Source organism: Embiotoca jacksoni, unplaced genomic scaffold (assembly GCF_022577435.1).
Source record: "Embiotoca jacksoni isolate LCO1_2020_lvr unplaced genomic scaffold, fEmbJac1.0.p SCAF_1, whole genome shotgun sequence".
In the NCBI taxonomy this organism is placed as follows: Eukaryota; Metazoa; Chordata; class Actinopteri; family Embiotocidae; genus Embiotoca; species Embiotoca jacksoni.
The window spans coordinates 13,584,560-13,611,136 of record NW_027185229.1 but is presented as its reverse complement, the minus strand read 5'-3'; the positions used below and the strand labels follow the sequence as shown (position 1 = coordinate 13,611,136).

The 26,577-nt window shown below is 39.2% G+C and overlaps 1 protein-coding gene across 1 annotated transcript; it reads left to right on the top strand.

Annotated features, from left to right (window-relative positions):
- Positions 1-2,199: 2,199 nt before the first annotated feature.
- LOC138214173 (endothelin-3) lies at positions 2,200-12,646 on the top strand. The gene is made up of 4 exons (XM_069175596.1): positions 2,200-2,424; positions 3,226-3,442; positions 8,495-8,647; positions 9,765-12,646. The coding sequence occupies exons 1-4, from the start codon at positions 2,355-2,357 to the stop codon at positions 9,856-9,858; spliced, it is 534 nt and encodes a 177-aa protein (XP_069031697.1). The 5' UTR covers positions 2,200-2,354; the 3' UTR covers positions 9,859-12,646.
- Positions 12,647-26,577: the final 13,931 nt, after the last annotated feature.

The following is a 26,577-nucleotide window of genomic DNA, read 5'->3' as shown; positions in this document are numbered from 1 at the left end:
TCTGTCTTTTAGGGTTGAAAGTCTCAGTGTCATATGTAATGTCTAATGCTGGCTCCTTCATGTGCCAACTGTTGCCTTCAGGTCTCGTGCGTTTTATGTGATTGTATTTTTGTATTTATCAACTCAATAATGTTTTGTTTTTTTTAATCATATAAATGCAATTTCTATCACTTAAAAGAAACTTAACCACATAGCAGAAGCTTGATTCAGCATTGGATATATGGAATATGTAAGACACGTGTCTGAGAGTGTGTCCGAAGGTGTGTGGATACTCAAATTTACACTTACACAATGTGTGTCAATGTTGTGTGTACACAGAATTTTATGGGAACAGGCTTTAATGTCTTTTTTCTGATTTTATGTGTCCATCTTTAGCAGCCCAAAAGATACGTGTGTCCGTTGGTTTTTTTCTCTCTCAAGATTAAAAAAAACCCTACTTTCTCTGGGTCCGATGATATACTTCAGGTGAGAGTCTTTGTTGTATAGTCAAGTTTATCTTTTCATTTTTCTAGCACTTCTCTGTCTCTGGGCCGGGCTGTTGGATTAAAAACGGTAGGTGTGTTACTTCCACGGTGTGTTTTTACTTTTTCTGTTTGTGTTCAGATGAAAAAAAAAATGAAATAAATGATCTATGAGCTTCTGAGGCATTGGTAGACATACAGGCTCGCTGTCTCGCCTAACTCCAGTCATTGTGTTAAGCTATAAGCAAACTTCCCCCAGATACCAGTGCCAGAATTGATGTAAAAATGTGATAAATGAACAAACATTTCGACAGATGCTTTAAGGCGATGCTCATTTCCATGCTTAAAAAAAAAAAAAAAAGTCTTGGGCTTCATAGAGTGGCTTTTCCTGCTGTCAATTTACTGAATGACAGCAGAATAAAAATTGTGTCTTAGGGATAGAGATGTATATGGTCTATAAATATATCTATAACTATGTATATTTATATATGTATATATATCTATATAAATGAAGTATCTATATACATCAATTACATAACTGTAGGAATGTCCTAGTTGGTAACTCAGCCCTACAAACACCTGTCTACAAGAGTGTTCTTTAAATTATCTCGTATCCCTCAGGTGAACACAGATCTCTGCAAACATAAAATGAATGAAATACCAATGATGTTGGATTGTTGGCCATATGGTTTAAGAGGTGCTGACTTGAACCCAGATACATCAAGAGGGCACTGCATCCAGGGGATGGTGCACTGCAGTGTCAGGCGGGTCAAAGTCACAAAGTTAGAAGCGAACTGATTCAAAATAAAAGCGTAGACGAATTACAAATGAGAACTGAATTGTTACATGCATTTTAAACTCGAAAAACAATGTTCAAAGTGATGACTTTAATTGTAGGTCTAAATTATAGATGCTGGCGTTAGCAACAAAGCAAACTAACAATAGGTTTTCTGGCGAAAAACAATCCCCCCCCCAAAAAAAAAAAAAAAATTTAAAATTAATAAATAAATAAAATGCTTTGCCTTCCTCCTTAGGAAACAGCATAAAGTTCAGAGCACAACAAATACTGCTATATGCTGGTCTCCTGGTTTCACCCAGTTTGAAAAAAACAAAACAACTTTGGTCTTTCATTTGTTCATTAATGTTGATATGCAACGGGTAGGCTAATTAACAAATTTACGCCCAGAAGTATTGCAAAAAGAAAATTAAAAAAAATATTACGAAAAAGCACAGCCATTTTACATGTCCCCTCTTATATGTCTTTGGAAAAGACACTGAACTCCAAGTTGCTCCTGATAGCAGGCGAGCACGTTGCAAGGTAGATCTGCCGCCATTGAACTGGTAAGAATGGGTGAATGGTTATCAAACTGTAAGTTATAAGTGTGTACCTATTACCAAAAGGCCTACATACATTTTTTTTTTTAATGTAACCGAGCCTGCTGTAATGGAATACATGAAGTATTTGGCCCAACCATTCCAAATTCTGACTTTGTGAATTGAGCAATTACAACCAGTCTAATTCAGTTCCACTTAGCTGTGGCACAATTCTCTCCACAAATTGCACTGATCCTCCTGCAGGTCGGTTAAGTGCCGTAAACCTCCTCCCAGGCGGCTCAAATTTCAGGGGGCGTTTGATGGAGTGTTTTATTTTGAAAACCACATCAGGAAGCCTGCGTGATATCACGGCTGACTTGTCGCAAAGCTGTCATCTCAATAAACCAGAGTCCGGTTGCAGGAGGCAAACCAGAGTTGGTGCCGCACAGCTCCGCAGTCTTTCTGAAAGATAGATGGCATTTTAACAGGACTGATTCAACTCTCTGAGGCAAAGCAACGGACGCTCTTGGGCTTTTGGGTCTTTTATTCCGGCTGTTTTTTCCTCATGTTTCATGTGAGATGGCTAATGCATCAACAGCTGATGTGGGAGTCTTGTTTCTTATCATGGTGACAGCATCTTTGGCCAACGGTGAGTAGTGCGTGCTCTTACTACTGTGGGGCTTAAATAGTGTTCACATACACCAACTACTGGTAACACATGAAAACAAAACATAACTGTGCGCGATAAAGAACCTGTTGCTGTGCAAATGTACAAACACTATAAGACAACAATTCACTTTGGCAGAGAACAAACACATAAGATAACAAAATATGATAGTACAAAAAGGATGCATGTTAGGTGTTTGTGCTGGAACTGAGAATGCATTAATCTAAACGGGTAAATATATATATATATATATATATATATATATATTTTTTTTTTACAATATCGAGTCCAGACAATACATAAGATAACGACAGTAGTTGAGACCTTCAAATGTATTGACTGATCCGATTTGGACTTTTCTTGTAGCAGAAGATGCCACTGAAGTAGGATACTTATAGTATTTTAATTTCTGCCAGACAATTATTTGTAGTCATTAATCTAATCATAATAAATAAATATAGCCATTTGAACCCGGGGGATTTCCCAAACCACACTATATTATAGTAGCCTACTGTAATGTGTCAACAGGTTCACATTTAGTCAGGCTATTTTTGGCCATTTATATGAAAGGAAGTTAAGAAAGGCTTCTCAAATTGCTATATGGTCCTGCAAGTTGTCCTTCTAGCAATATAATGTGCAGGGGCTAGTATATGACTAAAATAACAGGTAAGACTATGTACGGTGTGGTAGGGTTATGGAAAAGTAGGGTCAATTTACATCACGGGATGCTTATTTAATGCCAAGGATTTTAAACTAAGCTGCAAAATTGCTGCGATTTTGTAGGTTTCTCATCCAGCAAAGATGTGAGCCAGAGGAAGGAGATGGAAGGGCTGGTGGATGACCTCGCTGCTGTCGCTTCCCACGTCGAGGCCAAGCCCTGCTCTGCCTGTGACCCGACGGGGGCCAGGAGGCGCGCCAAGAGGTGCACATGTTACACTTACAAAGACAAGGAGTGTGTTTATTACTGCCACCTGGACATCATCTGGATCAACACACCAGAGTAAGAGTCCATCCCTGAACATGTTTAGCTTGCCTCAGTTTTTAAGTGTGTCACTTATGCAATTGCGGCACTATTAGATCGGGACATACAGTGTGTCTGTGTTGTTCATAGCATTTTTTTTATTCTTCTTCACATTACTCGTGTACTCACATCAGCTTTAATAGCATTCTGTTGTTCTAACCTTTAATCATAGACTTTTCAATTAACTCTTTTACTCTCTAAATGTTGTATGTGCTCTAAAGCCATCATCACATTGCGTTTGCTTTAGGATTCACAAATATGTGAGCTGCGTAGAAAGGTTCAGAATGAAAGGAATCCTCCTCGTTTTTGTTAAACCATAAACGGATTTGAGTAAACTGAGCTGCAGGCTTTTTTCTTATATATGAGTGTTTCTTATGACTTTGTGCATGAAACCTGAAGAGGTCAAGACCCTGAGCTCTCAGGTATTTTAATTCTACTGAGGATTTCTGACAGGCAGCGGGGTGAGGGGTGGGAAGAGGGAGGTCTTTCGGCAATCTGTTGTTTTGATTATTAGTAAGAAGCTGTAGAAATTGAGACAGAAGGGATCCTTTGCACATTTACATAATTAGTTTTTCAGCTGGCAATGCAAAATTTAAACCTGTCTGAAAATAGCAATGGTTCTTCCTGCTGTTATACCAAAACCAACACCCTCAGATGGGTTTGACTTCCTAACACCGCTGTTTTCCCTCATGAGTTATTCGCTCATTCAGCATTATTGTTCGTGTTCCTGTATTTGTTTTTATTTCATATCAGATTCATTTCAGATTCAATCTGCAAATGAGGAACCTTAAAATTTTGCACTTGAAGTCCTTTTGAACTTTTTGGTTTCTGGCATGCAAAAGACAATACAAAGCTAATCACCAGCACTTCAAGACACAAACTAATGCACATCTGCTGATTAGTTGGCAGATTTATTGACTCCTTTGTTGATTGCAAACAACAGGCCTAAGGGCAGCTGTGATTTAATTTGGTGCTCAAAGACTATGTAAATACACCTTTCAGGCAGCCGCATTTTGGAAATGTGTGTGAGAAAGTTGGTAGGTGGGCGTTACGGTGAGAGCCGGGTGGGGGATAACATCCATCTCCTATCAATTCTTTGATAATTGATTGAGCTTTTGACAGTGTGACTACCACTGCAGTAGAGATGAATATTTCAGACTGCAGAGGGCAGTGCAGCATCTGTTTTCTGCACCAGCAAGCACATGTAGATGTTTATAGGAAAACAAATATTAAGTCTTCTTACTATTTAAAGCTGGTAAAACAGGCTTTTTTTTCTACAGTAACACTTCATAGTTAAAGCTTGACGTTCATCTTCATTTGGTTCTCAGAGTTTGCTCTATGTGCAGCCAGAAGGTCTTTCCTCTGAAAATATATTGCAGCTTTCAATTGCTAATGGGACACAGCCGGTCTAGAGCTTCTGCTCAGAATTAGCATGAGATTAAATTCATCACTTTTTCCAATTCATTCTTTTGACAACCAACTTATTCTGAGCAGCATAATGCAGACCATACATGTACTGCACCTGTTCCTGTTCAACTTGTTTTCTACTGACGTGTAAATCAATGAGTTCATATTTATATTTACATATTTACTGGAGCTGAATAGTTTGTAAGAACCACATGGCTTCAATAGTCATCCTTTGACAGTTCAGCTTTAACTAGTATTTGCATTTCAAATTGGGGCATGTGTATGTTAATCTGTGAGAGTATTTGCTCAAATTTACATGAATTGGCTGAAGTTGTATGTCTTGTGGGGGACAGAGCTCCGAAAGTACCTGCAGCTGTTAATAGTAAACTGACCTTCTGACCTTAAAGATGTGATCAAAAAGTTCAGAGACTATTCCTTGTTGAGCACGACAGGACAGTAACGTGCATGGAGCAGGAGAATGCAATAATTTTTGTGAATAAGTATTCCACGTTATGTCATTTGATCAACATCAACACCAGTGTTACACAGGTACTTGTGACCACTAATATTTGTGCACTTTGTGATTTGACCATAGACCTGAAACTTGAGCAGACATTTTGTGTCAGTCTTGGGAAATGGGCAATAGAGCCTCTTGAAATGCTTCAGAAAGCCTATGGCAATGAAGTAATGAGCTGGGTGAGGTGTTTTGAGTGACACTCGCGATTCAAGCGGGCAGAACGTCCCTGTCTAAGATCGAAGAAGGTGCGTCTGGTCAGCAACCAGGTGGATCTTCTTTGAATCCGTCCCCCAGGGTCAGAGTGTCATAGCAGATTTCTAGATATTCTGAGGCATCTAAAGGGAAAACGACCTGAACTGCGGCAATTGGGTTTTACATGACAACGTGCAAGTTTCTCACCCGCAACAACCCAATTGTCGCTCATCCCCCCCTATCTGCTGGATTTGGCTTCCTGGCATTTCTTTCTATTCCCCAAAATGAAGTTTAAGCTTGAACTTCACCCTTTTCACACTACAGAGCTCGTCAATCACAAATCGCAGATGATGCTTGACCCGCTTACAGAATGGGACGTGCAGGTAGCATTCCAAGCATGACAGGAGTGCTGGAATATATAGTGTGTCACTGCACAAGTGGATTACTTTGAATGGGATGGAGGCCAGATTTAAATCAGGTACAGTTTTCGGTTGTTATAGGCGTAGTCTCAAAACTTTTTGATCGCATGTTGTACTCTTCAGAATTTTGAATTACAGATATATTGTAAATGCAGAATGTATACTGACTGCGTTGCATTTATACAGATGGTTGTCTTCTTGAATGTCAACTTAAAACCATTGAGTAGGGATGAAAAATGTTTTGACGTTGTGGCTTGTGCGGTCTGTGCAAAATAAGTGATTTTTGGAGATATACAAGCACTCCCTGTGAAACTTTGTAAAAGGGTTCGTCAGGCTGGCTGGTACAACGCAAAAGAAAATGCTTCAGAACCAATTCAGGGTCAAGGGACAAATCCGGTTTGATTAAGTCTTGCTTAATTCCCATTGCTGCGCCTCTATGAGTCATGGTAACGTTGCACTCTCCTCCTCTGTTTTAAAGTATAACTGGGTGGTCACAATGCCCAGGTTATACTCCCAGGTTGAGAAATTCAATTCAAGGGGCTGCCAGATAGCTGTGGAGAAAATTAAGCCAGAATCTAGTTCAAGGCTGCAGCGTGCATTTAACACTGGGTTTTTAATTTTAAACTAGTGGTTTTAATTTAAAACAGTCAATGTCTCTCAATGACGATCCATTATTTCACCCATCCAATCACCCTAATCTTCCTCCCTATCCTCATAGGGAGAAACTTTAGTACGTTTTTACTTTTGTCAAATGACCTCCATCACATCACCTTTGTCACATGACCTGTGCCATGTGGTTTGTGTTTACTTTTAACTCCAAAGCAAAGCCAAATCTTACACTGCCGTGCTGTTCTCCAATGGACTGGTAGTTGTAGTACACAGTGGCAGGTCGGTGAGTCAGCATATTTAACACAAGAGAGCTTACAATGACAAACAAGGATCTACACCCGGAGGTCTGCTATGAATCCAGATGTTTGCTTCTAGAATGTCAGCAGTCATAAATAACCCCGCTGCACTCCATTAAAACAGTGAAAGCTTTGTAATCACGCTGAGCCCCAAAGTTAGTTTCAGTGTCAGTTATATGATAGCTGACAGCTAAATATCACAGTGATAAACAACCATTTGCTTCATCGCTCACTCCAGGTCAGTGTTTCTGTCCAGACTTTCACACTGACATTCTCTTTCAATACTCTTACATTTCTTATTTTTTAACATTTCAACTGTAAAACAGAGCTAATTTGCTTTTGGTTTTTACAGGCCTAACATATCCAGAAAAAGTTGTATAATGAAGGAAATAAACAAAATTACAACACATCTTGGATCACAATATGTGCTCATTACTGCCAGAAGTGAAAGTTAATGTTAATAGCAGCTGCTCCACAGCGACCGTCTGCAATGTAGAGACATGATAGACACTTCTCAGTCCTTTGACGGCAAACTGACTCTGTGCGGGAAGTTTGGGATCAGACAGGATTTCGACTGTTTCTGGAGGAGGTGAGGTTACGTAGCGTGGTGCTCAGGGTCAGCCTGAAGATCTTCCGACAGCCCCACAGTTTACGTTGAGAACCACCTTTGGGGTTCAAAGGACACAGGCGGTTCAATCTAGTTTTAGCTCACTGTGAAGCTCTTTAATGTTTTCCATTTTTGCAGTTTACAGCCATATGGGGAGAATAGAACAAGACTGGAGGGCAGGGTTGGCGTGATGAGCTCAGCATGTGCATGCTGTAAGAGCAGCAACATTAAAGGCAAACCTTGGTTTACTGCAGCTTGGGTCTTACTGTTGTGGTTTTGACCACTGTTTCTTAATTTTTGAAATATGGAAATGTCACAACATCGGAAGACACGAGATGAGGTTTGATAAATTGTAAAAATCCCCAATTGTAAACTTCCAAATTTGGTGACTTATTTAGAAGAGAAACAGAATGTGATGTATTTACCAAACTGTCCATTATAAACACAATTTGTTTTGGTGTTTTTATATTTTCCTGTCATCTACCATGGGAGAATGTTGATTTCAATCTATGAATGTAATGTATACAAAACACACTGACTTTCCATTTTAGTAGGTACACCTTTACAATGTGACTGCAGATCTATAATAAATCACACTGTTGTGTGGGTTTTATTAAAGTGTTTTAAAAAGGTTAAATATGGTCATTTTGGAGGCATCAGTCTTTGGTTGTTTTGTACTGTACAGAATTATTCTGAAAGGTGTTTCAGATGTTCTGTCCTCGTTTTGGATCTGAATGGTGGAAAACAAAATATTAGAAACACCCCTAAATTGAATGCAGTCCAGTACAGCCTCTTAAAACCACAACAGAGTTCAAGCTACTCCCCTGAGTCAGAAAATAATCCCTTTAAGCCTCACAAAGGTGGAAGTGATACTTGTATGTGTTCCATGGTGCCGGTGCATTAGACGTTAAAGGTTTACCTAGTAACCTGGTGATATTCTGTCTGGGCACTCACCGCATTGTATTGGCTTATGTCTTATTGCAGGCACACTGTACCATACGGTATGTCCAATTCCCAGGGTTCCCTGCGTATGAGGCGCTCTGCTGGCAGTGAGCAGGGGAGGAGGGGAGCGGAGGCCCAGCGTTGTGTATGTATGCTGCAAACAGACCCTGACTGCAGCAGCTTCTGCAAGAACAGGTAACTCCAAGAAAGAAACACATGCAATCTTTATATGTCATAAACCCTATATTACACCAGTAAATTCATTCCAACCCTACTATGATAGCATGAAAGCACAGCATGTGCATTTCCATGTTGTGCTATCATGCTTGTAGACTTTTTGTTATGTAGCTTTATTACAATGAAATGTTGACATGCCTCATGCATGCTGAAGGGTTACTGGCTACTACAATCATTTCTCCTGTACATACTGGCATTTAAAGTGGTCAGCTCCAGTGTAAGACGGTCAATAAATCTGTACAGTGAGCCTGACAGAACTGTATAAAGTCCATCTTGAAAATACTGAAAGGTATCCTAAACCTTTTGTCTATTTTGTTTGTTAAAATTGTTAAGAATTTAAACTTAGTCCCCTTTCTCTCTCTCTCGCTCTCTGGTTTGTGGCTGACAATAGATCAATTAAAAACTCTTCCATTTGTTCCTGTTTAAGATTCAAAATGTGCAATAAAAAAACGTGATAGAAAATTGTGTCGCAAACCACATAAAACATACGAGGGTGGATACAAAATATCCAGGACTGTTCCCGTTGCACAAACGGTGTTCAGCACCATGACATGCACAAAGCAGGCGGAAGCTATAACCTTCATAAGTATTGCAAGTTTCGTCACTTGATCAGCATCAACACCTGAATTACACACAAAGTTTGTCAAATTTCTGGAGGGGAACGAAGTTACAGGTGCCACCGTGCCACAGTGGGTTGCACTGAATGTTTTCCCTCAGATTCCTCGGAAGGGCACGGTCAGAATTATCAGTCTCAGCCTGTTGGACGAATTTACAGTCCACAACCCTTCAAATGCCAACTTAAAAAAAACAACAACTTAGTTGCACTTCGGGTGCGGATGCTCATCAAACGGCAAAACTTGGAATATTTACTCACAGATGTTATAGCTCCCCCTTTCTTCGCACACAACAGTGCGTTGTGCAACGTTTGAGCGTAAGAGGACCAGTCTCAGGAGCTTTTGATTCACCCTAGTACACCCATGACGGACTCACATAAACAAATAAACATGAACTCTTTGTGAATTTCTGCTGAACAAGCATCGAGATGTGGCCTTAAGTATCTGTGTATTTTTCCCAGCAGGGACAGGAAGCCACCCCCAGCAGTGCCTAAAATAGGCAAGAGGACAACAACTTTGCGCAGTGGGTCTGATATAAAATCAACATATAAATGAAACTTTAAACTGAAAGTTGGACCTACATGAGGCATCCTCTTATTCAGAAAAGTCGCGTTCATATCTACGTTTGTGTAGATGGACATGTTTGTAGTGCCCTATCATCAGAATGATGACTAAAGATCTGCCAAGCTGCTTGCACAAAAACTGAAAGTGAGGGGTTCCAGCAGGAATGCTAACAGAATGCGCCCTCTCCCCCCTCCAGGAATCTCTGCCAGCGTCTGATTGGCAGGCGTCAAAGATGTTTTGTATTATCCTGTCACAACTGCAGGTGGTTTACATGGCTGGTTTGTGCGGATCATCAAAGACTTTTGGTAGAGTGTGTGTTGCTCACACATGTCCATGCTGCGTGATCTGCAGTCTAAATGTGATCTAAAGAGCCATTGCCATCGGACACTGCCATTGTCGAAATGTATAACATACTCTTCTTTTCTCCACATGGACAATATTTAACTTGCCATTAACTCAGCATTAAAAAAAAAAAAAATTCACAATTTGTCAAAGTCACTGAAACATCAGGATATTATTTTGGTTATTGGCTTGTTCCCTTATGACTGCTTTAATTGTAAAAGCAGGCACGAGATTTATGGAGATAAAGAAGCGGGGGGAGAAAAATAAGAACCTCATGTTATAATGTATTTTATAAGCTGACTCCAAGCCAACATTTTGTGTATATGAAATGTGATTTGATACATATAAGATATAAATTATATTTTCGTACAATACCTGTACATGCAATAAAGATGTATGGTAAGATGTTGTATATAAAATGATATATGTGACCATGGTAATCAGCATTATTCTGTGGTAAAGAACTCCGTTAAGTAAAAACGAACTGTTTACCATACAATACATTCATGGTGCACCACAGGAGGCATGACAAGACAAAGCTTTCTAGCTGTGCAAGTGATTTGTGGTAAGTTGAAAGTTTCTCCAGCAAAGCACTACTCATAATTCACACAAAATCTGACAAAAGAAAGACAATGCTTTCTTGATTTATGTTTGAAATATTCTAATGTACATCTGGCTTTATTTAAAGTGTTGGGATTTAGGTTTATATCTGTCAACACTATACAAAGAAAAAAATGGATGATTAAAACTATGCATGTGTTGTATATGCTGATGCCTGCTAGCATGGTTCACAATAATACAGTATAATATGCATTTTAGCCCAAAGGAAGGTCACATATATATATATATATAAGGCTTGAAATCTTCAGCCAGCAGTAGCCCATGGTATTGGCTCAAGCCCATGAGGGCGCTTGAAATGCAGCATATATAGTGGTTAAAGTATATCATACAGAGTCAGTATCACAATGAATTACATTCAGGCAGCACATGATATTGGACCGGTGACATGTGTTTAGTGCCAGCGCAGGAAGCAGTCAGGACCTTATTAAACAAGGTGGAAAGTCAATAACAGCACTATAAAAATGAGTCAGCAACACTGATTTTATTGAACCTGTTCTAAAAATTGTCAACCGCAACACAAGTGAAGAACAATAATGTTACATCCACAATTGTCAACCCTCAAACAATGGCGGTGGGTTGTGTTTGACTAACAGATACAACCTGGCCCCACCAGGGTAGAAAGACTTATAAAATGTTGTAAATTAACATATCCATCACTTTGCAGAATCATCCAATATAAATGTTACATCTGTCAATGGGAACGATCTGAGGTGTTGCTCAGGATGGTAGAGGATTGTACCATGAACACCAGCCATGCAGTTCAATCTCATTTCCTGTTAGTCTTATAGATAATGACTGTTGCCAACAAAATCAATTCCAGAATTCTCAATGTAAATTCTCAAGTAATGATTTAAATGTTCAATTAACAATGATAAATTAAACTTTTTACTATTCTTGTGTGTTTTTTTCCTGATATCTGCGAGGACTGTCTTAAACCAATTAACGTGTTTAGACACTAGATCCTTGAGTCATTCCTGGATAAAATCAAATCAAATTGGGCATTCTTGAGCTTTTTCATTATGTTGTCATCTTCTAATAATACGTGGTATGTGTCTTGCTTCTGAGGGTACAATGAAAGTGGGATTGCTTGTTTTGAGGAATGTGGTGGAAAAAAAACTATGGCACAAACACAGATGCTCATTGTGAATAAAACCTAAATATGTTTTTACAACAGACCATATTGCAATTTGCTAATTATTACAGTACTGAGAGTTATCACTAAATAGATACAGATGTTGATGACGTAACTCTTCCCACCCTGGATGTTTCTGTACCAACGGGACCAGGCTGTTATTAAAATGCCATTTTTTTGAAGGTTACAGTGAATGACACATTCAGTGAAGGCCAACTACTACTAGGATTGACATCAATGCAGAATTGTTGAGCTTCATTTCTTTTGCTTAATTGCAGTTTAGAATTTTCAGAAAATATTTAACATCAGTGTCACCGATTAATCTTTTATAAGAATGTTATTTACTCGCTAATTTACCGTTTTACTTACTGAAGTAGAAATGTGAATATTTGATGGAGATTTTCAAATCTCACTGACCTGGTCACAGGGACAAGGAGACTTGCATTAAAAAAAAACACTGCCATAGAGCCCAAGGTTTATTTTGGCCACACTGCTGTGGACGTGTTACTGACTGAATGTGTGTGCAAATGTTTGGGTTTTATTTTCAGTTCAAATTTAATTTTTTTACAGGAAATTTAAAGAAAATAGCCCAGGGCTTAAGGGATTCAATCATTATTTGTCTAGATTTTCACAGTAGATACACAAATTAATTTGGTCTTTCCTCGTGTTACGGCAATCCTGATATTTTATTTCATACTTGAACAAACGTTTTTGTAAATAAAGGATTTTTCAAGAAAGAAATTGGACAAAGTTTTATATTCCTTGAACGACCTCTACTGTCAGTGTTTTTGTTTTTGGTATAAAACTATTCCTGTCCTGACTTCTGTCCATGAAGCTGTTTGGGGGTTTTAGTTACTCTCAGTCAAAGTTGAAGGAATAAAATGTTTTAGATAATCTCACATTACTGTATGTTCTTAAACAAACAGCAGATATACAAAATGAATTTATTTCAGAACGGGTTTGCTAGTGATGTTGAGAAATGGAAATTGTCATTTTTGTCAGACTGTTCATATTCAATTTTTAACCAGATTTTCTTTACGAAATTAGCTTCATGTGCAACAGAAAAACCCTAAATGACACATCTGTGTTAGAACCCTTCTTGTCCCAGGGTCCCTTTTTTAAAAAAAAATAATTGCTGAGTGGTTTTATATATATATATATATATATATTTATATATTTATATACAGTGGTGTGAAAAAGTGTTTGCCCCCTTCCTGATTTCCAATTTCTTTGCATGTCTGTCACACTTAAATGTTTCAGATCATCAAACAAATTTAAATATTAGTCAAAGATAACACAAGTAAACACAAAATGCAGTTTTTAAATGAAGGTTTTTATTATTAAGGGAGAAAGAAAATCCAAACCCACTGGGCCCTGTGTGAAAAAGTGTTTCCCCCCTCCTGTTAAAACATAACTTAACTGTGGTTTATCACACCTGAGTTCAATTTCTCTAGCTACACCCAGGCCTGATTACTGCCACACCTGTTCTCAATCAAGAAATCACTTAAATAAGGCCTGCCTGACAAAGTGAAGTAGACCAAAAGATCCTCAAAAGCTAGACATCATGCCGAGATCCAAAGAAATTCAGGAACAAATGAGAAAGAAAGCAATTGAGATCTATCAGTCTGGAAAAGGTTATAAAGCAATTTCTAAAGCTTTGGGACTCCAGCGAACCACAGTGAGAGCCATTATCCACAAATGGAGAAAACATGGAACAGTGGTGAACCTTCCCAGGAGTGGCCGGCCGACCAAAATTACCCCAAGAGAGCAGCGACGACTCATCCGAGAGGTCACAAAAGACCCCACAACAACATCCAAAGAACCGCAGGCCTCACTTGCCTCAGTTAAGGTCAGTGTTCATGACTCCACCATAAGAAAGAGACTGGGCAAAAATGGCCTGCATGGCAGAGTTCCAAGACCAAAACCACTGCTGAGCAAAAAGAACATTAAGGCTCATCTCATTTTTGCCAGAAAACATCTTGATGATCCCCAAGACTTTTGGGAAAATACTCTGTGGACTGACGAGACAAAAGTTGAACTTTTTGGAAGGTGTGTGTCCCATTACATCTGGTGTAAAAGTAACACCGCATTTCAGAAAAAGAACATCATACCAACAGTAAAATGTGGTGGTAGTGTGATGGTCTGGGGCTGTTTTGCTGCTTCAGGACCTGGAAGACTTGCTGTGATAAATGGAACCATGAATTCTTCTGTCTACCAAAAAAATCCTGAAGGAGAATGTCCGGCCATCTGTTCGTGACCTCAAGCTGAAGCCAACTTTGGTTCTGCAGCAGCACAATGATCCAAAACACACCAGCAAGTCCAGCTCTGAATGGCTGAAGAAAATCAAAATGAAGACTTTGGAGTGGCCTAGTCAAAGTCCTGACCTGAATCCTATTGAGATGCTGTGGCATGACCTTAAAAAGGCAATTGGTGCTGGAAAACCCTCCAATGTGGCTGAATTACAACAACTCTGCAAAGATGAGTGGACCAAAATTCCTCCACAGCTGTAAAAGACTCAGTGCAAGTTATCGCAAACGCTTGATTGCAGTTGTTGCTGCTAAGGATGGCCCAACCAATTATTAGGTTTAGGGGGCAAACACTTTTTCACACAGGGCTATGTGGGTTTGGATATTTTTTTTCTCCATTAATAATAAAAAAAACCTTCATTTAAAAACTGCATTTTGTGTTTACTCGTTATTTTTGACTAATATTTAAATTTGTTTGACGATCTGAAACATTTCAGTGTGACAAACGTGCAAAAAAAGAAATCAGGAAGTGGGCAAACACTTTTTCACACCACTGTATATATTAATATATCTGTACTTTGTAGAAACTTCTTTGGGAGCAGCTTTGCGTCGTCTTGGCTCAGCTCTTGCACACCTGGATTTGAGGAGTTTATCCCATCCTTCATGGCATATCCTCTCAAACTCCATCAGAAGGGATGGGAAACATCTGTGAATTTCCATCTTCAGGTTTCCACAGATGTTCTGGAGGGTTTAAGTCTGGGTTTTCCCTGGTCCACTCAAGAACACTGAGGCATGTCCTGAAGGCACTCCGATGTGGTCATTGCTTTTTGTTACCTAACCTAAAAGGTAAACCGTTGCCCTTGTTTCAGGTCTGGAACAGGTTTTCTTTAAGGACCTCTCTGTATTTGGGAGTATTCATCTTTTCTTCGGTTCTGAACAGTCTCCTGTCCCTGCTGCTGAATAGCACTCCTTTGGTATGATGGTACCACCGCTATGCTTCACTGTAGAAATGGTTTTAACAGGTGATGCCTTGTGTTTGCTGGACAAAGTGTTTGGACTTCAGTTTTAGTCTCATCAGATCATCCTGCTCTGAGTCTTTGTAATGCTGCTTGTAAAGCTCAGAGGACTGTCATATGTTTTTGCTTTTACTCCAAATGGCTTCCTTTCAACACTACTTAAAGGCCTGATTGATGGAGTGCTGCTGAGATGGTTGTTCTTCTGGTACCTCTCTATCCAAGGCCCTTCTTGCTTGATTAATCAGTTCAGCCAGAAGTCAAAGTCTTGGGTAATCTCAAATTTCCATTTCATAAGTATTTAAGGCCATTGAGAACACTCGAAACTAGAAATGGTTTTATACCCTTGCCCTGATCCATACGTTACTATATTTCAACCATAGCTGTCTACAAACAGTTCCTTGGACTTCATGACCCAGGTTTGGCTTGACAACCTGTTTGAGTTGTGGGACCTTTTATACAAGCAACTTTCTGAACCATCATCCATTTAGTTTGCCACAGGTGGCTTTCAATACAGGTTCCAGACAACTCTATGATTATCAAAACAATCTGCCACAGCAAAGGTCTGAATAAGTTTGTAAATGAGAGATTGTAATGTTTGATTTTTAAGAAGTTTGCAGAAATATACAAAAAAAAATTTTTTTACATTGTCTTTATATGTTATTGAGTATAGATTGATAGGAACAAGTATGATTTTATTCATTTAAAATTTAAATTACAATGTAATAATAGGGTTAGGTTGCACCCAAAACAAAACTGCTCAGAGTTGCCCTAAACATAAATGACTAAGAATAAAAATTGGATGCAGCAAATGGATGCAGTAGGCACATTATTGAGGCTTGAGATGGAACCAAATGTGTTTAAACATCTGCAAAGCTGAAACAACTTGAATTTCAAAACATTTCCAAGATACATTTTTGCTTCTGCTTCTCTTTGGTCAATAATCACAATATTTACACAGCTCACATTACTGTTTTATGTACAGAAAGGCAAGTGCCTATGACATTATGGCATTCATTTATTACCCGAGTACAATGTGTGCCAAAGGCTCCAGCTGCACATCTATAGATGTATTTTTCCTCCTCCATCACACATCTTTTCATAGTGTGGAATGAATATAAAATATTCTCCCAAAAATCACAGACACATTTCTGATCAGTTGCCATTTGACCGCAGTCTGAACTGTCTTTACCTTTATGTTGCACATTTTCAAATGAGTGGGATTATGGGAAAGCTTCAGGACAAGAGAGACATTGGGATTTAAAATGCAGATGTGACATTTCATATCTGAAATACACTATTCCATCCAAATAGGGAACACATAAGGAAACTCCTGAGGCTCAAAAGAATCATTGTGGAAATGTTCCTGCTGGAAGAAATCATCTCATAAATTGAAGCTTTTCTCACAACCTAAACTCATGGAACCCTATTTTGGTTCTCCTCAGTGCAGCGCAAACACAATACAGCACAACTCTGGCACAGCATGGTGCAGTGGTGAAGAAGGAGGATATATAGTTAGAGGTTGTGTCACAGCGGACTTCAATCATCGCCAATCAAATCAAATCAGCTCATCTCATTTCCTTTAAACTGCTGTGGCACACCGCAAGTTTTTAATGACTGAAGAAAGGAGCATGGTTACTAGAGTCCCAAGAAAAGCTGTCGCAAATCAGTTATGTAACCACTTGCAGAGGAGTGTCTCAGACATGTGGAATTGTCTGTTCTGACAATTTTCAGGCTGGATTCAGTGTCCATCAAAGCACAGACACAGCCAATGTGTTAAGAGGTGCAGCAGGATAGGACCCAAACGCAGACACAGAACAGTGATCGGGTACAGAACAGACTTTATACAGACGTGGAGGAACCAAAGGCGGGACTCTGGCAGGAGCAGGGCGGATTCCCGAGGTCCGACACAGGGCAGCAGGCTGGACAAACTGTGTGGGCTCCCTTGGTCCGACACAGGACAGCAGGAAAGCCATGACGTACTTCCAAGGCGAAGTGATGGAACAGGGCAGGGTTGACATGAGTAAACGTAATGAACCGACAACCAAGGACTGCAGGACCAGGGTTGATATAGTGACAGGCTGGATTGTCCACAGCTGTGCACCAATCAGGGGTGTGGCCATGGGAGGTGTCTGGAGGAAGTAGTGGAGGACACAGACCAAAAACACAAAGCACAACAAACCGTAACAAACCACCACACACAGGGGAATGACAGCACAGATGAGGAGAGGAGATCGGGGGAAACAAAGGACAAAACACAACGGGCCAGACAGGGATCCTGACACAATGATCTTTTTATTGCCTCAGATGTTCAACCAATACTTGTCCTGCTAGACCTTAGTGCTGCATTTCACACCACAGATCATAACATTTCACAGACACTGAAACACGTCGTAAGGATTAAAGGAATCACACCAGATTGTTTTAAGTCATGTTCATCAGATAGATTCCAGTTTGTTCATGTCATTAATGACTCTTTCATGCACACAAAAAGAAGTCATTGGTTATGTGCTAGGACCAATACTTTTCACCTTATTAATGCTTTCCTTCTACAATATTACTGGGAAGCGCTAGATGACACCCAGCTATATTTATCTATCAAGCCAAATTAAACCAATCAGTCAAACTTCAAGCATATCTTAAAGAAATAAAAGCTTGGATGACTTGTAAATGTCTCTTAATTCAGACAAAAGTGGAGATGGTGTTGTGGTCCTAAACACCTCAGAAACTCACTAACTATAAATATAAAACAGATTTCTAGGGGCAATCTGAAAAACTACTGCATGGTTTTTTTTACTTCTGTGCTGTGTGTAATCAAAACATGTGGAATCAGTGTGCAACTTTACAAAAACAATGTCGGACTCCGTAGTTTTCTCTGGACCCCTTCCTAACCGGACCAGTTTAGCTATGTTTAGGACATGTTTAGTCGTACGTCTTCACTTCACCGCTGGTTGTCGAGGTGGTGTCCCGCTAACAATGTGGGCTTCATTGACAATTGGAATACTTTCTGGGGAAAACCTGGTCTGATCCGGAGAGACGGCATCCTTCCTACTTTGGATGGTGCAGCTCTTCTTTCCAGAAATATAGCCGTGTCTCTTAACAGCCCTAAAACCTGACATCCCAGGGTTGAGGCCAGGACACAGAGCTGCAGTCTTACACGCTCCTCTGCAGCTTCTTTTAGAGCTGTCACTCACCCAAAACCTTCAACATCCTATAGAGGTTGTGTCTGTACCCAGATCACCTATATTTAAAAAAAAAAAAAAAAGCAGGAAAGCACGATCTTGCGATCGCAGTCATTAAAGCAAATTCAAGCAAACTCCGCAACATATGCAGGAGCTTGCAAAATCTTAAAATTCCTGCAATTCTTTGTTTTCTGCCAAAAATGATGTTAGCCGAAGCTGTGCTGAATGAAATAAAGCACAAAGTAAGTATTTTCAGACAAAACTCGCTTTACTAACACCACTGCTCATTTACAGTCAGTACGACTCTCCTCCTCTCATCTCCTCACCACAACAAACTCTGTGCAAACCGAGTGGAAACCGGAACAAGCGGTGAATTTAAGCACACAGGTTTAGTGGTCTCCATACATTCTCTTACATGCTTGGAAGGGGGGAAAAGAACATTCTGCAGTCTCACCACTGCTCACACGGCTCCTTTAATGACGAAGGAGGACGACAAAGCAACCTGGTGGCCAATCAGAAAGCAGTCTTGGATGGTCATTTTGGAGGGCAATGGCAGCATATTTTGGGATGATAACAGTACCTGTCATAACATCTGTGTTTGTTCTTAAACTTTTGCTGAAAGCTTCAATTAAATTTTAGTGCAGAATTTTCCACTCTGGCATGCCATTTCTTTTACACTTATAATTTACCCTTATTGTTTCCAAAAATATGCTTTGAGGGATCCTTGTGGTCTTTAATTCAGAACTAGGAATGTCCCAGTGTGTGGGAGTTTTGGGGTGTCCTCCAAGTTGTATTGAATGTTTTCATGCTATATTCTATGAATCATGACTTCTCATGACTGTTTGGTAGATAGCGGTATTTGTAACTTATCTCACAGCTTCTACAAATATCACTGAAGGAAATTCCAGCCATTCTTCATGTTTGTGTTCATTTCCCAAATGTGTTTTCTTTACTAATCTTTGTTGCTCATTCGTCTTTGTCATTACCTGAATCCTTCATTTTAGTTTCCAAAGCTCAGCGGGACTTCCATGTGTTCTGCAACTCCATGAATCACTTGGGCCCATTGACAGTCTTCTGTGACTTATTGTCTGAGTTATGAAAAGTGCGAGTGCGAACACTCTGAGGCAGTGGTTGAAGTTTGAAGTTGACAAGTGCATTGAGACTAGGGCAGACTGCGGGGCCTCTCTGATTGCTTCTCTGGGTCTCCAAAGGAACTCATTAATCTGTCAAAGACCATCATGTGTGAGGCAGAACGCAGCAAGCTCCTGGGTAAGTGTAAAGAATTTGCTCTGGATGTCGATGTGTTGACTTTTTCCTTCCATTTGACATGTGCAAAGCATTTCTCAGCTTGGAAAGGTGAGCTACAGGTCAGCACCCAAAAGTCAGTGGATAGGGTGAAAACGGTAGACGCATTCATCCTCCTGAGAGACACCAAGTATGGACTGCTAAATTGGGTTAGGGAAAATATCATGACCCATATCCCTATAGACTGTTATACACTCTAAGCACGATCCCCATAAATATGGAAAAGAAAATGTTTACGAAGGTTCAAAAAGAAAAACTGGAAATATGAAAATAAAAGTACTTTGGTCACAATCCCCAAAAATGTCATTCCACTGAAGACACTGTCGAGTCACTACATACTGTATGTACGTATGATTTAGTGAACGGAGCACCTGGACTAAGTAATACTTTTATGTATTGCCAAAAACCTACGTGGAATTCAAAATGTGCCAACATTAGCAACATATCAACATTTTTACTTTTCCACAACGCCAACAAACCTCTCCAACATGTTTCTCTTTTATAGGTAAACAGCTGCATTTTTTTTTTTTCGGCACAAAATGAAAGAGTCCAGGAATCTGTAAGGGAATCATAGGCATTTGAAAACTATTCACCAGCACCTCATGAACTCACAAAAGTCTTGCCTTTGTACAGCTGCATGTCTATCTCAGGGTGTACCTGCACTATGACATAGGTTATAGGGTTGATATATGGCTCTAATATTAATTTGATTTCAGCTCACTGGCTCCTTATCAGCTGTCATCAGGTCCTCTGTTGAAAATACAACAATGTTATTTCCTGCATTAGCACCATTAGCAAACAATTGGTATGGCTGCTGTAGACTGCAATACAGTTTATAAAATAGAAAACCAAGTCAAATAAATTAACAGTAAAAACAAAGAATAAGGAAGCTCATAGAGAAGTTAAAAAAACAACACTGCTCTAGGCAGGTGTCCGACCATATATGGGTATGGAATCTTAAAATCAGTTCTTAAACTGGAAGGTAACAAGTGAAAGGAAGTAAACACTGATAGAATGTGGACGCAGCATCATTTTGTAGAAGTTGAAGCTTTTGGATGTTTCACCTGCTTAGTTACCAGCTTAGACTCGAGTAAAGTGTGCTGCAACTGTGGTGTGTAGAGGATATAAAAGCATGGATGCTCTTCTATTGGACTGCAAATGAAAAGAATGACCGAATCTTAGTGAAAACCAATGTTTCAACTGGAGGTGAAAAAAAGACTCACTTTTGTCCCCTGCGCATCAAAAATCAACACACTCAAAACGCTTAAACTTTCTCAAATGGAGACATTCATGTTCAGGAAATACAGTTCCTAATTTCAGGGAGGGAAAGCATAACTATGAACAAATCTGTGTTACAAAGGCTTTATCAGGACATTTAGCTGTATATTGTTATGAAAATTGATAATCTGTCTGATTTTTATGATTTTCCCTGGGACTCACAAATACAGAAAATCAGAAGGGACCCAGAATAGACCCCTGTGGGACCCCATAACAGAGAGGAGCTTGGAAGGCATAAAGATCTATTAAATTTAATCGACCAGTTCAGAGCTGAACTTATTGTGAAGCCTTCAGAGCCCTCAAGGTCGCCTATAGGCCGGGCTTACAATGTGTTCCCAGAATTACATTACATTACATTCACAGAATTAAAACAAAGCAGGGTGAAGCAGCTTTTATATGTTCTATGCTCACCTGTGGAACCAGCCTCATGAAAACCTAAGATCAGCTCATTTAAATCTGGACTCAAAATGTTATTTATTTATTTTTTTTGCTGCTTCCCAGGAAATTAAATGTGTAACTTATTTTATACTTTTAAGATTTATCCTAACCATTTTTTTTTTTTTTTTTTGCGTCTTGTTACTTTTCATTCATTCAAGGCAATTTTAATGTTTTTTTTAATCACTTATTTATATGAACCTGTGAAATGCTTTGAAGTGCCTTGTGTCTGAATGGTACTATTCAAATAAACTTGCCTTTGTAATATAACAGGAAGGCCTACAGGGCTCAAATGCATGACTCAGACTCACAGCTCAGCTACATGTTCTTTACCTATAGAAATCAGAAACATTAAATGCAGAGGTATCAGTGGGGCAATCCAAAACTCAGAGTTACAAAAACTTTCCAGCAGTCCAAAAACCAGAGGTCAGTCCTCACAGGCAAAGGTATTGGAGGGGGAGAAGGCAAATGGCAGATCCAGGAATAAGCACACTCAGGTCATACACAAGTAAAACTCACAGACAAGAAAACACTAGAACATAGAGCTGTGAACTATTAAAATATCTATTTTTTTCATCATTGTATTGATTTGTGTAAAAATGCCAAAAATGAAACAATAAAAGCACATTTTCTTTAGGTAGTTTGTCAGGTTTTTATAGTTGTTGCATGTTGAGTGGGGAAAGTGAAGTGGAAAAAAAAAGTCCAACGATTTTCTGCAACCCCGACACACATATGTTTAGTTCAAATTGTCTTTTAGGAACGATGTGTCTAATGTACCAGTACTGTTCAAATGTTTTAATGAAATGTTACCATAAAAGATCAAAACTTTTTTTTTTTTTTTTCCCCCGATTTTAGTCAAAAGAATTCAGGGAACGTAAAAAGAAACTTGTAAATGACAAATTCTCAATTATTTTTAAAAGTTATGAACATTACATTATTTCTTGCTGGAAAGGCAAAACAAAAAAACCAAAGAATTCTATAAATAAATTAATGAACAATTATTTTTAAATTACGAATGTATCAGGCAATTGCAAAATACAGACTGCAGACACCCCTAATATAAAACAGTAAACATTATCCTAAGTGTATCCGAGGTAAGACCTGCAAAAGGACAATGTAAACCATTCACAAAGTGATTGCAGATGTCCTGCTTTGTTTAGCATATCTAGTGATGAAGGAGGTGAGCCACAGTCATAACTGCCTTCTCTCACTGACCCGACCTGAAGCAGAATGAGCAGCTGTCTCAGTTGAAACACTTCCTAGCACACAGGAGAGCAGGCAGACCAAGAAGAGAAGGTTACAAATCTGGAGAATAAGAAGTCTCTTATTTATTCTGGAGAAAAAAAAAATCATTTCATCTGGCATAGTTTGCTGGAAATCTCAGTCTACAATTGAATAACTTCATTCAACCAGTGTGTTGAAAATACGAGCATAAATATGTCACCATCTGATCTAGTCTTTATATTGTCCGTTTTAACATTTGTCACACCTACAGGGTCAGCGACAGTTGCTTGTCTAATGGGAAGCTTTTAAAGCCAGTTTCTTAATGCGGAGAACAGACAATGTGAGTCTGAGTTAAACGTCTGCAGCTGCAACGGGATTTGGCGGCTTAACTGAGATTTTGGGAATATTTGCCTAGGGTTGAGCTACAGATTCCTATATGTAACATGACTGTGGGAGGAGATAAAGCTCGACATATTCTTAACTAACCACACAAGACGTAATAACTGCTGGTCCTCATGTGATTTAACCAACCTGAACCTAACATTTGCTTTTTTTTTTTTTTAATACCTGCAACCACAAGCCTTTCTTACCGTTGAATAGTGTTTTGTTGCCTTATCGTTATTTTAATGTACCACCCAGAATCTTTCTCTGGCTTTCACAATAAATTGCTGTAATATTTTAGAAAGTGAGAATTTTTGAAATGTTTGTATGAGCATAAATACATTTAAAACAATCCTGGATTTTGCTGAATCGTCCAATTCTGGTCGTGCGATAGGGTTGATCTGTCAATGGCAATTACATGGCTGCATGCTTGATTTTATACACTTGTTAGCAATGAGATAACAACAAAAATATTGGACTGCATCCCAGGTATGTCAACCAAACCAGGCACACCCCTAAACAAACCTTTCTTTAATGTCTTTCTAACTAATTAGGGAAATGTTGTCAGAAGGATCAAACACTAAACCGAAGGTAAAAAAAATAATGTAATGGCATGATTTGTGTAAAAATATAAAATAAGTTGGCACTTTTTTTTTTTTTTTAAATGAGTCTATTTGAACAAGAGGCGAGTGGAATTTAATTTGTGCAGCTTTAAAAAAAAAATTTAAATTCCTAATCAAAAATGTTTCTTAAAAACATATACGGTTTATTCTCATGGAAGATTTCAAGGCTTCTTCATAGAGAGGTACCAAAAACTGGAAAAAGGTAACATTAGCTCGATGAGTCTTTTCCGATTATGTTATGCTGTCTCTCAGAAGGAAAAGAGTATTTTGTTATTTATTTATTTATTTATTCTATTTTGTAAGCGAGCATTAACCCTTCAGTCAGATATTCCAATGGAGCTACAGACCAGAACCTTAAAGACAAACTTAGGTGAGAGTGAAATGCAAAATAACAGGATTACAGTCTATTCGAATGTTTAGCCAGTGTTATATGTTATTAGAAGATAAAATAAATGAATGGTCTCTGTGGGGGCAGTTTAGTTGTTCAAACGGCTAACTGCGAGGTAAAATGTCAAATTAAGAAGTAGAATATAAGACTTAAGAACATCCACACACCAGGGTTAGTTATAAAAAGGAGATACAGTGTGAAGTAACCTCAAAACGTGAGTGGACAGACCTGGAGTAAACTACATATAATCCATGCAACAAATATGGGACTATAAAGAAAAGACATGTATTCACAGAAAATATATTTGTACTTTGCACATAAACGATTTATGTGAACTACGCAGTAAATGGATGATATCACCACCAGTGTGACAACACGTAGGGAGTGTACAAAATGCTATTTCTATCCTGTAGGCGAGTTCAGAACAAAGCAATCGACAGGACAGGCATCGGGATCCTCCTAACTGTCTGACACTTGTGTTGTTTGGGCGTAAAGTGTTGTATTACAGAGCTTATCATCCTATTTTCTTGACAGAAGCGTTGTGCGTCTAACTGTGTTGGACACTGGTGAAAAGCTCAAAAGATTGGTAATAAACAAACTGAACCAGAAGGCCGTTTACAAGGGGCTCAAAGAACTAATAACAGAAGGCATTTTGTTCAGTCTGTTTTTGATTTGCATGATAACACCACCAATCGGGTTTTATCACAGGTGTCAAAGCTCTGCTAGTTGCCAAAGAATGTGAAGCACCCACGCACACAGACAAGACGTAGACGAGAAGCATCCTGATCAATGCTTTTGTTCCCATATTCAATTCCACTATATCAGGTAACAAAAGCTACCAAGTCCTATTTTTCCCAATGAATTACCTTTGTCTTATTCGGGAAGCTCCATACGTCAGGCGAGTTCACCCACATTCCGGGGATAAAATCTGTGGAAATAGGAAGCCGTACGTTTCAGGCTGCGGATTATTGAAAATAACAAGGATACTGTTTCCAAAAAGAGAAATTGATTGAATCGTAAAAACAAAAGACCGCGACGCAACAAGGAGCAACACTTGGTGCTTGGTGACGAGGTCGTCAACACACTGACATCTGGGCCGGCAGGGTAAATAAACTAAGGAACACTGGCCAGGTGTTCCCAATTAACATGTACTTCAACAGCTGTATAATCACTTTTTATGAAGCAATGTTGGCATTCATTCAAGTCAAGAATGTGGCCACCTGGCACATGTAAGTTCAATAGTTCCTCTTTTGGTCTCCACCAGCTTTGGATAAAAAAAATGACTGTTGATCATAGACTTTATATAAAACTTGATTTAGTCTCAGGGTCTGAATAGAGAAGCAAATGCAGAAGTGCAATGCTACCGAAGGCCGCTAAGGGCTAGCTCTGAAAAAAAAAAAAAGCGTCAAGTTCTTTCATTAAATACAAAGTCAATACAGATCCAACCCTTGTTGCTCGTCCAGATAATGTTCCAAAAAAAAAACAGATGGTGACAGTCAAATGGCAGTCCTCAAACCAATGGGTGATGTTACACTTGCCGCTGTATGATGCAGAGTTAAACTTGTCACTGACAGATAAAAAAAACAAAACAACATGTTCTCCGCTCAAGTCAACTACACTTTGTAACCCAAGTTTAAAAAAAAAAAGAAGCATCTCTGTCCCAAACGTGAAATTTCCCTTCTATTCTTTCCAGATTTGACTTCAGTACAAATTTGAGTTTTCTGCACTCATAAACAGCCACAAAACTCCAGTAAATCATTACTCAAGCTCGGCAGGCATCCCAATATGCCATGTATGGGACTGACAGCTTGAATGAGATCTGGTCCCTAGAAAGTCATAAAGCAATTGAGTCTCAGAGCAGGAACCATGGCCACACACAGACAGACAGACAGACAGACAGACAGACACACACACACACACACAGAGTGAAGATGCCAAGGCAAAGTCAGAACCTCTCCATGCGAGTTGTTATTTGGTAATTTTGAATTCAACAGCAGATGAATTCAAGTCCTCTCCCAAAAGCGTGACAGCTGTTGCATGTGTACATAATGCAGCTCGTTAATCACAATGTCGTGGCAATATTACTGCTTTCTAGTGCACATGCGGATGTCTAACCTGTAAACTGTGATTAATATGTCAGTATAGCTAAAGCACAATTAGAGCCCGAGATTTGGCCCCTGATGCGTCTCCACTCTGCACCGTCAAATCCACTATAATTACACATAGTTTATGGATTTATTTTCTTTCCTTTCACAGGTGTATAATTTTGCTCTTGTGGTCTAGCGGAGGCAAACAATATGGTTGTATAATCATCAGTTTAGAACATGTTGATACGCAGTTTCACAGGTGGGAGACAAACGCTAAGTGTCAATGTGTCAACTTTCTCTTCTTAGCGCCGTTGCGTGTCTTGTTTGGTATAACCATGTAACATTTGAGATGATCAGCAGGTTCCCATCCTTTGACTCATAAATTCATCACTCAGACCCGGTTTCAGCTCGGAGAGCGGTGGCACGCAACCAAAGTCTGAGGAGAGACGGAAC